At 36.2% G+C, this 15,826-nt stretch overlaps 1 protein-coding gene across 4 annotated transcripts in view; it reads right to left on the bottom strand.

Moving 5' to 3' along the window:
• The window catches only part of AKAP6 (A-kinase anchoring protein 6), a 292,117-nt gene that overhangs the window by 230,274 nt on the left and 46,017 nt on the right, over positions 1–15,826 (bottom strand). For 2 of the 4 annotated variants that reach the window (XM_054199825.1, XM_054199822.1), the window contains exons 1-2: positions 9,086–9,481; positions 6,383–6,740 (exon numbers count right to left, since the gene is read on the bottom strand). In XM_054199825.1, the coding sequence (XP_054055800.1) occupies positions 6,383–6,706 (324 nt within the window). In that variant the 5' untranslated portion in view covers positions 6,707–6,740; positions 9,086–9,481. Of the gene's footprint in view, positions 1–6,382; positions 6,741–9,085; positions 9,483–15,826 lie in introns of those variants that run through there. The other 2 variants (XM_054199826.1, XM_054199824.1) reach the window with 2 other exon arrangements.

A 15,826-nucleotide genomic window follows, 5' to 3' on the forward strand; every position in this document is an offset into this window, starting at 1 on the left:
ATTTGAAAAAAAAAAAAAAGGATAAGAGCAAAGCAATTTTTTATGTATTTTCCTTGAAACAATTAATCTAACACGCAAATTTCCCACGTTACATAGAGAACCAAGACGAAAAGTTTTCTTACCAAATTTGCAGTAAAGAAATCCTGATACTCAGAACTGGGAGTCTGCAATACAGCTGCAGCTAGCATTTTCTCTTTTACATTTGAAGTTAATAAAGAGTTGGAAGATTCTGAATAATTTTTTAATTGCTTCAAATCTGCAGTGTATACCAAAGCCTCAACTATTTCAAGAAAATGCTCTTTAAAAAATCCTTCAGTAAATTTGCTTTTGCTTATGCTTGTTGACAGCATGGACAATATTTCCCCTCCCCCTTAGCAACTGAAACATTTGAGTTCTTCCAAAATTTAAACTTTTCAGATTAATTTTCTCAGAGAAGTTTACAGCTTTAACAGGATTAAGGAGAATGAAAGTGCCATTAGTCTAAGAGAGTGCCTTTGAGATGCACAGTCCTACAAATTTAGGACGTGTTAACTAGTTCAGTATGAAAGAAGTTACATATTCCCTGTAGTTAGAGTCCACTTTCATTTTAGGAGCTTTCGGTGCGTGCATTCTGTGCTCTAGCTATACACAATCTAAAATAGTTCTCAAAAAGTGAAAATCACATTTCGGAGTAGAGATATCTTATTGCACACGTAACCCTTAAACGTTCGTTTTTGGTAACTGAATTGCATTTCAATGATATTTATACTAATTTTATTTCATATGCAACTTAAGGTGATTTCTTAGTATAAGATGGCCAAAATCAAATGATTACCATATTACTGACTCTCAGCGTATTTGCTAGACCTGAGACTCTCTGCAAATAACAACATTTCCACAAATTTATGTGCAACAATTTGTTGATCCTCAGACCTAAATACAATAGTGTGTCTTTAAGTTGTCTCCATTGAAATATAGGTCATAGTTTATAACCAAATGTCTACTTTTATAGACACTTACACTACAGACATACATACAGAAGGTAGAAAACTATTTCTCAGCAAATTTTTTTTCATGAAGCATAACTCTTAAACATGCCCAGAAGTCTTCTCAGAAATATCTCTGTGAATTTAAGAGTCATTATTTCCCTTCACTTCCTTTTGAATAACAACTCTTATAAATTTGCATAGCAACCCTTTCCTTCAAGTATCAGGATCATTTCTTGCCTGCAGGCAAAACAGCTGAACCAAGTTGCAGTCAACCTCTCCAATTAAGGTTTTATTTTTGCCTGTTGAGTATAATGGTTATCTCTTGTGCAAACTTCTGTCGAGGTAAAGCACTCCACACAGAATTTCCATTAGGAGCTTCATCTATTCATCCTTCTGTAAAGACTGCCACTAACATAATCTGGGATAATTTATAAAAAATTATGTTATGGTAACATGATGAGGCTTAATTCTTCTCCAATTTGTCTACAATACACAGTTGTCTGTATAGCGTAGAGATTCAAACTCTAGAAAAACTTGATCTGTTTTGATCTTAGTTGAACATAGTTGAAGGTGGTTTAGACAGCATGGCTGAAAAGCTGTACAGCTGCAGAAGCAATCTATGTTGTCACAAGCCTCAGAATAATAGAGCCATCGAGAGTCATCAAACCAAAGGTGAGAAGAAAGAATAGCCCTGTTTCTAATGTTACAGAAAGACATGTGGTAGATGAGGTACTTCAGCAATACTGCTAGCATTAAATAAGTCCTTTTACAGATTATGATAAAGACAGTTCTGAGTTCCAAATTACAAGACGTTGAACTTACTGAAGCTATCTTCCAGACTCAGCGACATTGTGAGTGACTTATTTTGACGTCCGTTAAAAAAAAAGATTGATTTTTGCTCTCTAAAGGAACTGATACAGGAAAAAAATAAGCTGAAAACTACTCAGAAAAGTCCTTTGGTCTGGCCTTCAGTATTTGTTCAATAAGACCAGCAATATTTAATATTATTTGTTCAATAAAAGCCTACTGAATTCAAGAGGAGGGGATGACGCAGAAAGACACCTACCGTTCCCTGGTTTTACATTTTTTTTTCAAAATGCTTCTAATAGCATGAAAAGGCATAACCTGTATCTAACTGGAGATACATTAGAAACTAACACCCTTTAATATCTTGCTTCGATAATTCCTTACACTCTTCTCTTATCCAGGATTTAAATACAAGGAGAAATGCAACTAAAAAGTCTTTGGCCCAACTAAAAGTGGAAACAGACAGTGAAAGGATAATAGTTACATGATATTTGACCTCTATCCAAAGTTCATTAAAATCTTGTTGTAGGAGTCAGGAGGAAAGATGAAAGATACAGTCAAGAGATGTTTGAGGCTGACCCAGGTATCCTGGAAAAAGATGACTGAAGTCTCTGTACTTGGGAAAGAGAGACAATATCAGTGGTCTGTAAAGATCCAAAGATGTTATCATGGCATAAAATGTGTTTTTTTCTATGTCAATATACAATATATGATTCAGAAATTTAAGTCATAAAATGGTGGCAGAGTGCTTTACTCCACAATAAGTTAGAACTTAACAGACCTTTCAAATTCAGAAGATCATATTAGATCGTCCAAAAGGATATTTTTTTTCAAGAAGACAGAAAGCAGTAATCAATGAGTTGGAACGCTAGACCCTTCCCTGCGAGGGTTAAAGGATATAAAGTAAAGCAGAAGAATGGGAGTTGAATCCAAGCTGGACCTCAGGGGGATTCCAAGAAAGAATCTGCTGTAAAAGCAAGCATATTTTATTCAGACTAAAAAAGCTAAATGGATCATGAAAGCACCTCAGCAGGTTAACACAACACAAGGACAGACACAGCACTTTTTGATTTGCTTGTAGTAAAAACGTAATTTTTTTCATCTCTTTACAAATATTTGCAATTGGTAACAGCTACACTGAATGTGTGAGAGAGATGTAAATGTATTTTAGCACAGCTTGAGTTAAGAGTGATGACCAGATAAATGGCTAATATAAGGCATTCTGGACCCCGGAGAGTTATGATTCATGCATCCCGCTCACTGAAGCACTCATGTGAAGCTGAGCTTTCCAGGAAATTTCCCAAGGGACAACATAAGACAAGCCTCCCACTCATGCTGCGTGGCTAGTTCTGAGAAAGGGCATTGCAAAAGTGAGAGAAACAAGTATTTTCAAAGGATCAGTGGTGGCTAGTAGAGCCCTAAGTCATATAGCATGAAAAGAGACTGCCAGCAAACACCAAAATCCCCAGGGAACAAGCCACAATACAAGAAACAATGCTCTTGATTACACAAAGAGCAGAAGCACAGACAGATCTGCAACAGGAATACAGAGCAAATATTCACAACAGAAAGAGATGATCTGTTTGCTGAGTAATTTTTCCAAGGAATAACACAAAAAGTCTGCTATGGCCTAGATCCTCAAATCAGCCCTATTACCAGGAACCAACTGAGACAGCCAGAGGAAGGAAATCAACTTTAAGTATCCAAAACGAATAGAAAGCTGCCTGAGAATGGAATTGGACCTCTCCTGGCTAAGGAAAACAAACAATGAGAAAATGAAAAATTATTTGCCTTACTGCTACATTTGCAGTTTAAAAATTATATTCAGAAACTATTACATTATAGACTTTTATCATGAGTCTGTATTATTCATTTTTGTCTTTATGACTGGACAAGGGAGCAGAAGGAAGGCTTCTTAAATTTCCGGATGAGGACAATATGTGTGCTTGGGGGAGATACTTGAAAAATACCAGAAGACAGATTTGGAATTGAAAAAGCAACGGAAACATTTGAGAAATAGGAGATTAAAAAAAGTCCAATAATGGGCAAATGCAAAATCTTGCATGTAAAATTTCACAGACAAAATGGATAAGAGAAAGGCGAAGAACCCATCGTGCAGCAAAGTAGTTTGGGAGTTACGGTGAATCACAAGCTGAATGTGAATCAACCATCTTCTGCTGTTGTGGAAAAAAAGAAGATTCTAAACTGCTTTGTATTGTTTGAAAGACATGGGAAATACTTTTTCCAGTCTTCTGGCAATAGTGAAGAACATTGAGCCCTGTGTCAACTCTGGGCACAACAATTCCAGAAGGACCCAGATCAGTTGGAAGAAGCCCCTCAAGGAGAACTATCAGAGCACAGAGCAAATAAAAAAAAAAGTATCTGTATGAGGTTATAGTTTTGGGGTTGGTGGTTTTTTGTTTGGTTTGGGGTTTTTTGCTTAGCTGATTTTCATTGTTATGTAATACAAGACTATACAAGGATAAACAATTTAAGATGCGTCCAAAGTCTAAAATAAAAGCATTTCCACAACACTTGTGGAAATGCTTCCACACTTCCACAACACAAGAAATAAGAATAACATTCTTATTTCTTTTTTGTCTGTATACAGGTTTAAAGATAAGCAGGTTACAGAACTTTTGTATTCCTAATGTGTTTGTTAAGATTTTGCTGCATTTTTTACTACTACTACTACAGATCTTTTTCAAAGCTTTTTCTTTTTATGTTACTTTGTGAAAAATTAAAAATATATCAAATATTTTAAAAAGATCTTCAAATACAAGTTATTATCATGCACGCACACAGATATACACATGTATAAACACACAGAAAAAGAGCCCTTCCTCATGAGTCCAGCGTGTGTACATAGAATATTTGACAGCCCCCGTGACAGGCACCCCTAGGCTGACAGGCCAGATAATTGCAGATAATTGAGATTCCTTCATGTTATTCTTTTATCCTTTTTTACAGTTGCATTAACCAGATCTCTTCCTAGTCCCAAACAATCCCTAGGTGCTATAGCATTTGCTTACATGGAAAAAACCATTAGGAAAGTATTTTACGAACTCCCGTTAGCTCTTGCAACTTCACAAATAAACTCTAAAAAGGAGAAAACTGTGAGGAATGCTATTTCATTCACTGACCTCCATATGGGAATAAAACTCATTTGTGAGGGTGAGTTATATGTACAAAATATTCTCCTTTTGTAAGCAGGGAAAAATCAGTTCTGCGTGTGCCCCAAGCTGTGTGTGAATATCATCCACAAGCTCCATAGCCCTTGAGTTTCAGCTCCGCACTGCACTAATATGGCCACAATCGATTCCAAATCATAACTGTCACCTAGTCCTGCAAGATCTGTTATGTCTGTCTAGAAATACCTTTTAGGTGTATTTGCTAAAAACCTATTGCACATTGTGGACATAGTCCTTTCTCTCATCAAAAGCTGGCAATGTCTACCCCCAGTTTTTCAGAAAGATGGCGGGACCATAAAAAACTCAAGATCAGCTGTCTATTTGGTTAGGACTGATTGCAGTACAATTGCCCTATGGTTAGCACTAGTACACAGAGTTGTATTTTAAGACAGCCTACAGCTCCAGTCCTAAAATAAACACAAATAAAATACCATCGCGCTGAGTATGAAGGAAGACTATGTCACATAAACAGGCCTCAGAATGCAACTCTGAAGACAGCTCAGTCTGAAGAGATAACATTTGCCTGCTATTTTTGGAGGTTGTTTGCTGCCTTCAAAAGCATGCTTCCTCTGCTGTAGCAAACCAACCCATACACGTATAGGGCCAGACACAATTTATCTGAATTTCACCTTGAATTTCCTCAATATCTTTAAAGATTCAACACTGAAATTTAAATCTGGGATGAAGACAGAGATAATTGTTTAAAGATACTTGTGTTCAGTTGTCGGGGGTGGAAGGGAGCTTGTTGCTCTTTTAGTTTACACAAAACACAGATTTTTGGGGGACAAAGTCCAGTCTTGCGAATGCATTTTCTTGTTGGGGAAAAAAAAAAAAGGTTGATTTACTGACTGTGACTGTTTGAATATTATGACTTCATATTTCATATCAACACTCAGATCTGAAAAAAAATTCTACACATTTAACATTTTGTATGTAGTCCCACCTGAGTTCAACATTCAACATAACCTTTACGTGTCTGAAAGGCCAGACATTAGACCACCTTTCTATCCTACTGCCTCTGAAACTTGTTTAGTTTTCAAATGAACAGCCATGCTTATCAGGACACTAATTTAGGAGTTGTAGGCACTGAAGCCCATTAAAATCAATGGGAATATTTCTGAGCATTTCTGAGATGTCCGGTTAGGTTACTGTTAGTGTTGTTTCAATGGCTCTTGGATTGTGAACATGTTCATTAATATGCTTATGACTGTTGAATTAAGTGATGAATAAATAATGTTGCAAAAAATCTGAGAATGATATGGTTTCTTATATGTCCCTGAAAAGGATTTATTCGCTTTTTAACACAGGCTGTCAGACATGCTACAGCAGTTACGAAAAGCCCTTTTGTTTACTTTACGTAGCAGAGATGAGTGAACCAACTTTGCTGAAAAGTTTGCAATATAAAATTCATCCTACCTTCAGCTGTACTAGATGCACATCCACATGCTTGCTATCCGAGTCTTGCTGGACAGAGTAGGTCAGGTCCCTGACTCTTTCAGATGTCATCCGAAGCCAGGTCTCAATTTCTGGCAAGTGGAGAACAATCTTCCAATCAGCCCCAGTGTGTAGAGGAGGAGGCTTTTCATACTGTTGGCCAGAATCAAGTTCCTTCATAACATCCTCTTCCCCATCTCGTTCCACTGTAGGAGTCATGTTTATAAGCATGGGAGATGCATCAGTTGGCATGGGATCCAGTTCTTGTGTTCTCATGGGAGAAAGTGCTACATCCATGGCTAACATGGGAAAGTCTAAACCATAATTCTTTCCAAAATACCTGCAAAAATAAAAAGAAAAGAGACTGCTGTTATGAGACCAAATTTTGCAACAAAAATGTTTGCAAGACAAGGAGTAAATGGCAATGTCTGAGAGGTGTCATACTTCTAAATAAGTTCTTCACCCTGCAAATTTATACTAAGTTCAAGACTAAATAGATTTTTCAAATTAAATTTGTTGATTTAAACAAACAAGTTCTCTAAGAAAAATAACAAATACTGCATTTCTCTCATTGTAAACAATCACCTTGGAAATGACAATTTTCATTGATGATAAATATGTTCTGATTTTCTACAACTGCAATATAAATAAACAGCATTGACAAAGCTAGTAGAACTTTACAGAACTCCATGAGTTAATGTAGGACTGGTATTTGTAAACTAGCACAAATTAGAACATATTCCTTGGCATGAAATTTATGACTAAACACAAAATATCTCAAGTTTTATTCAAATTTCCCAATTGCCCACTCAATTATTGATTATGTACAACAAAAATTTTGAGGGCAAATTTGAAGCAATCATTGGGGACACTTAGTTGATCTATTGTAGGCAGATTTTAGTTTTGAAGTTTAAATTCCTGTGGTTTTGTGAGATTAAGAAATGTTGCAATAAGCAACAATTCTATCAAAACTTATAGATAAGAATTCCAAATGTCAAAATATGTACCTAAAATTAAAACATCTTTCTAAAAGAGTGACTTTATTAAAGCCCAAAAGCTGTCATCAATACACACTTAACAATGTTCACTGGAAAAAGTAAATGCATAAAATATTTTACTTTGTACCTCTTTCTCTGTACCCTCTAGCTGTATGTAATACAGAAGGCTGCCGTAAACCCTATGCCCAAGAAAAATACTCTACTTAAGAGCATGAACCTGGTTTGGAGATAAGTACCTAAAGTAGTATGAAAACTTTCATTCAGTAGGAGATGTATTTTTTACCTAATTTTGGAGACTCAAATTTGACACATGCCTGCCTTTGATATATAACACTAAACTTTATACCAGGTCTTACCTGTTTCTTCAATACTTTGCAACCCTAAGGTATATTCAGTAAGTCTACATTAAGAGAATTAGGAAGATTAGGTCCTTTTAAAGCTGTTTTTTCTTTGTTTTAACCAGTGCATATTAGAAATATTTCAGCTACGTTTTAATAACTTTTGATTGTGTTCCTTTTCCATAGTGCTAAGACAGCAAATAAATCAGTTATGCAGCTATTAATTTGGGCAACATTCCAAGTTTTTACAGTTTGACTGTGACTTTCTTTTCTATAAAGACTGAATTTTAGCTTTTAGCATAATAGCTATACGATTGCAGAAAAGAACCAGTGCCTTTCACTATTAACTACTATTGTGACTACTGAGTTATATTCCAAAATATTTCAAGTGGACTCTCAACATCCAGAGACTACACCTGCAGGCAGTAAGAGTACCAAAGAAGTGTCCAAATACCAGTCTACTTCTCATAGCTGGGAAGGACAAAAAATTTACACTTGATGTTAATTTGATTTTATTTCCTGTCCTGCCACTACTTAGTAAATTATCTTTTGCACATCTATCGCCCCCACAAAACAATATTTAGAACTGATATTAAGCTAGTAAGTGTTAATTTGACACTATTTTCTATCAGTGCAATCAATGAAAGGGAATAATTGTCAGTGCCTGCTTTACAATTTCCAACTCTTTTAGTTTAATTTTTGAAGACTTCAGAATTAAATGATGTTAAATAAAAAGCTCTGCAGCAAGAGAGTATGAAATTAACATTTTAGGATGCTGAATATTTTTCAAGTCCATCTCTTTTCATTGCACATTTTTCAACTTAACCTCTGTTGCCATACATACTCAAAATAGTTAGACAAATCACTCAATTTGAAAACATTTTTGTCTTAGACACTGCTGCTCATGGCCACAGTTTTAAAGCATATAAATCAACTGTTCTAACAGCCAAAACTATCTTATTACTTCAAGCATATCCTTTACATTATTTCCTCCTGAAAATGAAAAGTGCATGTGGTCCTTATTTCTGCACGTTTATCACTAACAAATTAAACATGCCTACCAGCAAAAAGTTGGTCCCGAATCACTAAATGATACAGAAACACAGGAAGTGCAGCACTTGCTTAGTAGTTTTACCGCCAAAAGAAAAAAAAAATAATAAAAAAATGGCAGTCTGAAAGAGTTTTTCAACATGACTCAGCTCTAGTAAGGACATTAAAGCAATTAGCAAACAGAAATTGAAACATGCTCCTGCAGAAGCAAACAAAAGCTAGCCCATGCTGCATGCAGAGCACAGCTCTAGCTTTGATACACTGAGTTTGCAATTAGCAACTATTAGGAACCTGCTGACCTGTTTTCTGTTACGATGTGCTTGACTCTATATACTGGCTCTCCAGCATTACAGCTAATGCCTCCTTAATCCTAGTTGCTCTTAAAGTCCTTTGAATCCTTTTCTTACCGACAGATCACAACAAGTTGCAACACTTCAAGTAAGAATACGCGGAGAAACCTTAAAATAGATCATTCTTTTCACGTTCTTAAAAAAAAATCCTACAAAGGTAATAAAACATACTGTGGGTACTAATTAGCAAGGTCTGGGAAAGCTTTAAAAAGCCCGCAAATGCTTGAAAGGAGAAACTGTTGCAGCTAGAAATGACTGAATCCAAACTCTAGGACACAGATTCATTAAATTGTTTCTTGGCAGAATAAAAAGGCATCGTCATCCAACTACACTGCGAGAAAGGAAAACTGAAAGGTTCTCCTGCGCTATCCGAGAAAACTGACGCGTTCACAAAAGTGCTCCTAAAATCGCTGGGGAAAGAGTAAGCTCCACCCCGCTATCCCTCCCCCAGCACCTCCGCAACTGTGGCTAAGCAACATAATTCCCCTGTCACGCCTGCACTGACCTATGAAATGCGCTGGCAAGGCACTGAGAGAGCACGCTTCAGTCACCCTCATGCATTGGATATGAAAGGAAAATCAGAAAATCCCTGCCACAGAGGTGTTTTCCCAAATTTCTAATGTTGAAATACTAAATAGCAAACAACAAGGCCCAGCAACAACAGCAAACCTCACAGACATATCTACTTGAAGCAATTTAGGAGTTACAAAACTTGCCAAAATACTCTTTATTAGAAATAGGTTCTGATTTTTGGACTACTGACCACAGGCCAGTTAGGCTTCCAGATTTTAACTGGGCCAGCAATCTTGCAGAGGACTGCATTCATAAAGTTCTGTTAAGACACCAGCTACTGAAGATGACTAAATTAGCGGCTCTCCACCCCATTCTCATATAGACACTTGCATCCATTGTCCTCTAGCTATACCCTTTTACCCTCCAATAGTTAGGATTTACTTTTATACTGAAACATGGAAGGTGGAAACAGCAAGATGGGGCATGCAAGTCCTTCTTCCGCAGTTACAGTATTTGCATAACATACCATCAGTGACATATGATAAATTTCATGAAAACCAATTTTAATTTGAAATTTGAAAAAGTGTATTTAAGAACAATATTCCACATACCAAGCTGTCATCTAGTGGATTAAAACTTTTGCTAAAAAAAAAGTATGAATGGATGTTCAAGTCAAACAATACTTTGAGGTCATGTATTGTGGTGTTTGATACTTTAAGTGACTGATTTTAAATGCTGGCCTTAGAGCTTGTTATACTTCTGGAGTATTTTGTTTTTCCAGATTTTGTGAGAGGTAGAGATAGTGAACTGTAAACCACTATAATGTGTTAGAACACATACTAAAACTGAATACACTTTTTAGAGTTGCTCTTTATACCCGCTGTGCAAAAATAATTTTTGAAAAGAGGTAAAGAGTGATTCATTTCCTTCTAAGCAGGACCTCTACCACCACTAAATTCTTTATAAACAAAATCCTGGTAGCACCAATGACAGTTTTAGGTGGGCATGCAATGCTACTTCAGAATCTAGCTCTCTTCTAAATCAAATCCTTTCTGTACCTGGAATAGGTATATAAACTAGATGATTTTAAATTTGCAGGTGAACAGCTGAAAATACATTTTCAAATGTCTAATCAATAAAAAGTTCATCTCTCATTTTCAGGGCTTTGCCTTATTTTCAGCATGAAAATCAGAGTGTTATGATGCCATTATTTTTATAAAAAAAGCACCTCAAATTATTTGTTTCTGTCACTTCTGAAGCTACTTTTTCAGTCTTCTGAAAGGACACATTTACAAACTACACAACATAGCTACAAGCTTGTACTCTTTCTGGTGGGAGAAAAGAACGCATTAATTGAGAGTATTTTTTTGCCTTGTGTCTCTTCTTTATCTGCAGTTCTGTATTTTCCTGGATACTTGTATAAAAGGTGAGAGATCCTATGTAAGCACATGCACACATATGCTTTCTTTCTTCATCTTTAGTAAATGCATTATGCCTAACAGATGGCTGATTACCTTCCACTAATCACATAGGCAATCTTGCTTTCCCCTGGTTTTCCGCTCAATCAGATGCTAACGCTTTTATGCAAAACATAGAGTGTGTGTGTCAACCGTAATATAGTTCATCAATCACCACAAGCCTTGAAAGACTTCTCTCACTCATTCTGCTCCCCAATTATTCACATTTTCCTTGTTTATAAAGTGCAGGCCATATTCACTCTGCCAGCTATCAGATCATCCATGTTTTCCTCCAACAGCAGTTGGTTCCTGTCAAACAAAGATTCATTAAGCATTTTAAGCCATACAGTAGTCCAAGCACTGATCAGTGGTGCAGACACTGGGTTGAGTGAATGCTAATGAGCTCCAATTTTTCTTACTGTCACATATTGTTAAAATCAGCCATAAGCACTATACAGCCACCTGTCTGTCAAGTAAACAATTGATTTAATTCTCCAAAATGGCCCAAAAAAACCAGAGAAACTCCATTATTAAATAATTATGTCTGGTTGTTGACTTTGAAATCTAATGATGTAAATTTTAACATCAGATTTAATGGGCTCATTGATACTGAATCTTCTCAAATAGATACAGTCAAAATGAATATCTCACACAGCCAAGTTATATTCCTTTTCTTTTCCATTTCAATAGTCTCAGGAATTCTCTGCCAAGTTATAAGGCTCATTACATCTTTCCTTGAAAATACAATCTACTGTATCTACTGCGAAGATAAACTGTGTCAGTACACAAAAAACCTGAAATACCTCACATCGGTACGTATAGAGCAACTTGAATTTAATATCACATTAACACATTCCATGCTACACTGATTCTATTGCAGATTTCCTCTGTGATTTAAGAAATACAAGAACTGAATGCTAAGAGAGCCAATTTAGTTTTTTCTCTTCGTATTGTTCCCTGCGAATACATTTCAAAATACTTTCTTTAAAATTATCCTACTTTTACACCTAAAAAATCTGAACAAATTGGGCAGGAAGGGAAAAAAATTGCATTTAGCATCGCTGGGCCTCCTCTTTGACATGACTCTTAGAAAGTGTATCTGATAGGGAATATGATGATGCCTGAATTCCTGCAGGATACAGACCAAAGAGGCCTGCATAGTAATGTCAATATTAAGCCTGAACGTTAATGTGAATCATGATTAAAATTTTTAATGTGACTGACTTAAAGTCCATTAACAAGTCTACCCCCAAGGCTTTAATAGTAGCAAAGCCAGACCACCAATGATTAACCACGGAAATCCCACCATGGATGTCTGAGTTCCTGATTATGTCTATAAATCAGGATTCAAGACACTGCAATGACCCAACGTACTCTTTTACTATCTGCTGTTTCACTTTCTAATACAAGGTGAAGGAAAATGTAGGTGAGTGTTTATCTAGAAATTGGAAATTATTGTGGCAAATCAGGGCAAGTGGAAATTTTATTGGAGGATTTAGGATCTGTCTGAAATTGATGGGACAGTAGGAGACACTATGAAACAAACTTATAGACTACAAGGTCTAGGCATTACATACCCAGGCAATCTGCGAAGAGCCAAGGGCAGAATAGCCAAACTGCTGATTGTGGTGTGCATGACCTTTCACGTGAAATTTCTTTGGTTCTTAGGATACCAGTTTTTACAGAAAGATTCTGAGGGAGCTTTCCACCTGATGTATACACCATGAAAATTAGTAGAAACTGCAGCAGAATGAGGCAACACCTGAAGAAGTACCATTTTTTTGGAGGAAGAGCCTCCACTGCTTTTGAAAAGCCACACTATTGGAGTTTTCCAAACAGATCACAAAATGCTTTTGATGAGATCCAATGCCAAAAGCTAAAAGAATCTATATAGCCACAGGATAAGGAGGAAGGTCCTTGGATGGCCAAATAATTGAGTAAAAGGCTGGAAACAGCAGCAATAAATGGACAGTGGGATGGAGACCAAATGGAGACAGAGACCACAAGCAGAGTTTCACAGAAGCCTTTGCTAGGTATTGCGCTTCTCAATAAACTGATAAATGACCTGAAAAGTGGGTGAACAATCAACTGAAAAAGTCTGCAGAAAGTATTGAAATACTTGGGACAAATTTAAATTCTGAGTAAATGCAGGACGTTACAATACTGAAAAACTGAGTAATAAAATATCAGATTAAACTCACTGTAGGCAAATATGAAGTTATGTGTATGAGGAAAAAAACCAGTCCTAATTGCACATACAGAACGGGCTCCAAGATGAAGGTTGCTACTCAAAAGCAATGTCTTGGAAGGAAAACTATCAAAGTTCCATAAAAGCCATTGGCTTAATACTTAATGGCAGTCAAAAATAAAATAAAACTTTAGGAACATTTAGCAAAGGAATAGGAAATAAAGCAGAAAAAGATATCATTACATCACTATATAAATCCATGGTACACATCCTGCATGTTATGTGCAATTCTGGCCCCCTTACTACAAACGGAATACAGTGGAGCTGGAAAAGGGTTCCAAAAAGGCAATTTGAAGGACAAACAGGAATGTGTAATTGCCTGTGTTCAAATGAAAACTGAGCAGGCTGAGACTCTCAGCCTTGAAAAAAAGGTGACTTAGGAGGATGAGGGTCATAAAATACCGCTTTAAAACCATGCTATCGAGAAACTTTAAATGTTGCTGTTTTTCAGAACCTAGGTCTCTTCATTCTTCAAAAGAACCCCAATCTCTTGTCAATAGAAGCAGTCATTGTAATTCCGATGTGCTCTTTGTCTTTAAAGTGGTAGACCACAGTTCCTCTCAGGGTCTCACTCATTTGCCCAACCACCTTAAATACCTAAGAGGGTGCTTCAGCCATTCTACTTGCCATGGTTTTTGCATGGGGTCCTCTAAAGGAGGACCTGGAAGATCCAAGCAGGACCTCTTTCAGGTATTCCTTTCAGGAACAACTTGAAAAAGACCTTAACCTGCAAACAGCTTCCTTTTAAAGAAAGTATAACTGGAAATTTCAAACAGCAAACAGTCCTGAACTCACCTCTCTAAAGGCCTTAGTTTATTCAGTGTCTTCAGCTGCTTCAATAAATTCCAAGTCCCTTATCTAAATTAATTTTAATATATATATTAAGCCACAAGTATGATAATCTATAAGAATAAAAGCTTTGGGCATAAATCCAGTATACTCATCATATCAACAATTTGCACCTATATTGTCAAGTCCAGGAATTTCATAAACTTTGGAAACTGTACAGTATTATGCTCCTATAATTAGTGGATTAAAACTGGAAGCAAAGCAGAGTTCTGTTTCAGAGAGAGAGAGTTCACATCTCAAGAGGTACCAACTGTGCATCTTTATACAAGCACCAAGTTTATCTAAAAATATATGCAATAGTTCTAGTCCAGCATTAACTGCAATTATGCTCAAAAAGAATGGATGGGAAAAGGAAAAAAAAAAGAACAAACTAACAAACTAAAAAACCCAACCCTATATTTAACACACTCCGGTTTTGTAATAAATACATGCTAATAACTTAGGAGAAGTCTTAACATTATTTTAGGGAAAGTTTTCCAGAGGCTCAACAAGCTTATTCCTTTTTATTATGGAAGTTAATTATGAGACATTAGTTACTTGTATCAAGCAATATGACCTCATAATACATCAGACAAGAAGAACTGGGCAAAGTTATTTTAGCTCATTTTCAAGTTCTATTATTTCCTATCCTCTCATATGTCCTGTACAAAGCATGTCAGTCAGAGTCAACCTCTAACTACAATGCAAGTCTTATACCTTTCTGTAGCAGTCGTTCAAGATCATCATTTGGGCTACTTCCTTAAATTAAGGCAGTATCAGATATGTTATAGGTAGTGCAATACTGGATGTTCAGTCTCTCAGTACAAAAGTTGTAATAATAATAATAATAATTATTAAAAGAAAGAAAAAAGAATAGTCTACCTGAAGAATTCTTCAGGACACAATATTAGTATTTCGGACCCAACAATGCAAATTCAGGCATTTAAGCTGCCCCAGCCAGCCCCAATCCTAGTGATAAAATACATCAAAATAGCCATAAGACATGCTGCAACTTCTGAAACAAGCTTTGTTACACTAAATTTTAATAATTTTATTATAATAAAGATTTTTGAAGAAACTTCTACTTTTTGGGATGATGAACATTGCCGCTGCTGAGACCAGAGAGCATGATCAATTTTGGAAATCGGTATTCTGTATTACATGAGACACAACACACTGTGGCTAGCTGACCCTGCAAATTCTCATTGTCATGTAATGCTTAACTATAAATAAATTAGCTGTTAAAAATAATATTTTCAGGCCTTATCTAGAAGAACACCACAGGTATTGCTTTTTGTCTCAATTTGGGGATTTACAGAAATAGACTAAGCTCTTTGGACCAGAAATTGTTTTTATGTTCTAAGTTATACTGAATGGTTCTGCCCTATTGCTTTGGTTCCTGGTACAAGCTAATATCAATAATACATTATCAAACACGCACATTCATTTGTTTCAGACATTCAGTTATCACAGTAATAGTGCACTGTAAAATGTTTTCTTCATTTTGGGGATTAAATTTTAATACACACTCAAATAAGAGACTTCCTGTACTACAAGGATGAACAACGGCTTCAGTAACTATTTTGCAAACTCTTTCTCTTAGTCACTACTTAGATAAAATCCTGCCTTTTCATGTTGAAAAGG

This window comes from Rissa tridactyla, chromosome 4 (assembly GCF_028500815.1).
Source record: "Rissa tridactyla isolate bRisTri1 chromosome 4, bRisTri1.patW.cur.20221130, whole genome shotgun sequence".
NCBI lineage: Eukaryota > Metazoa > Chordata > Aves > Charadriiformes > Laridae > Rissa > Rissa tridactyla.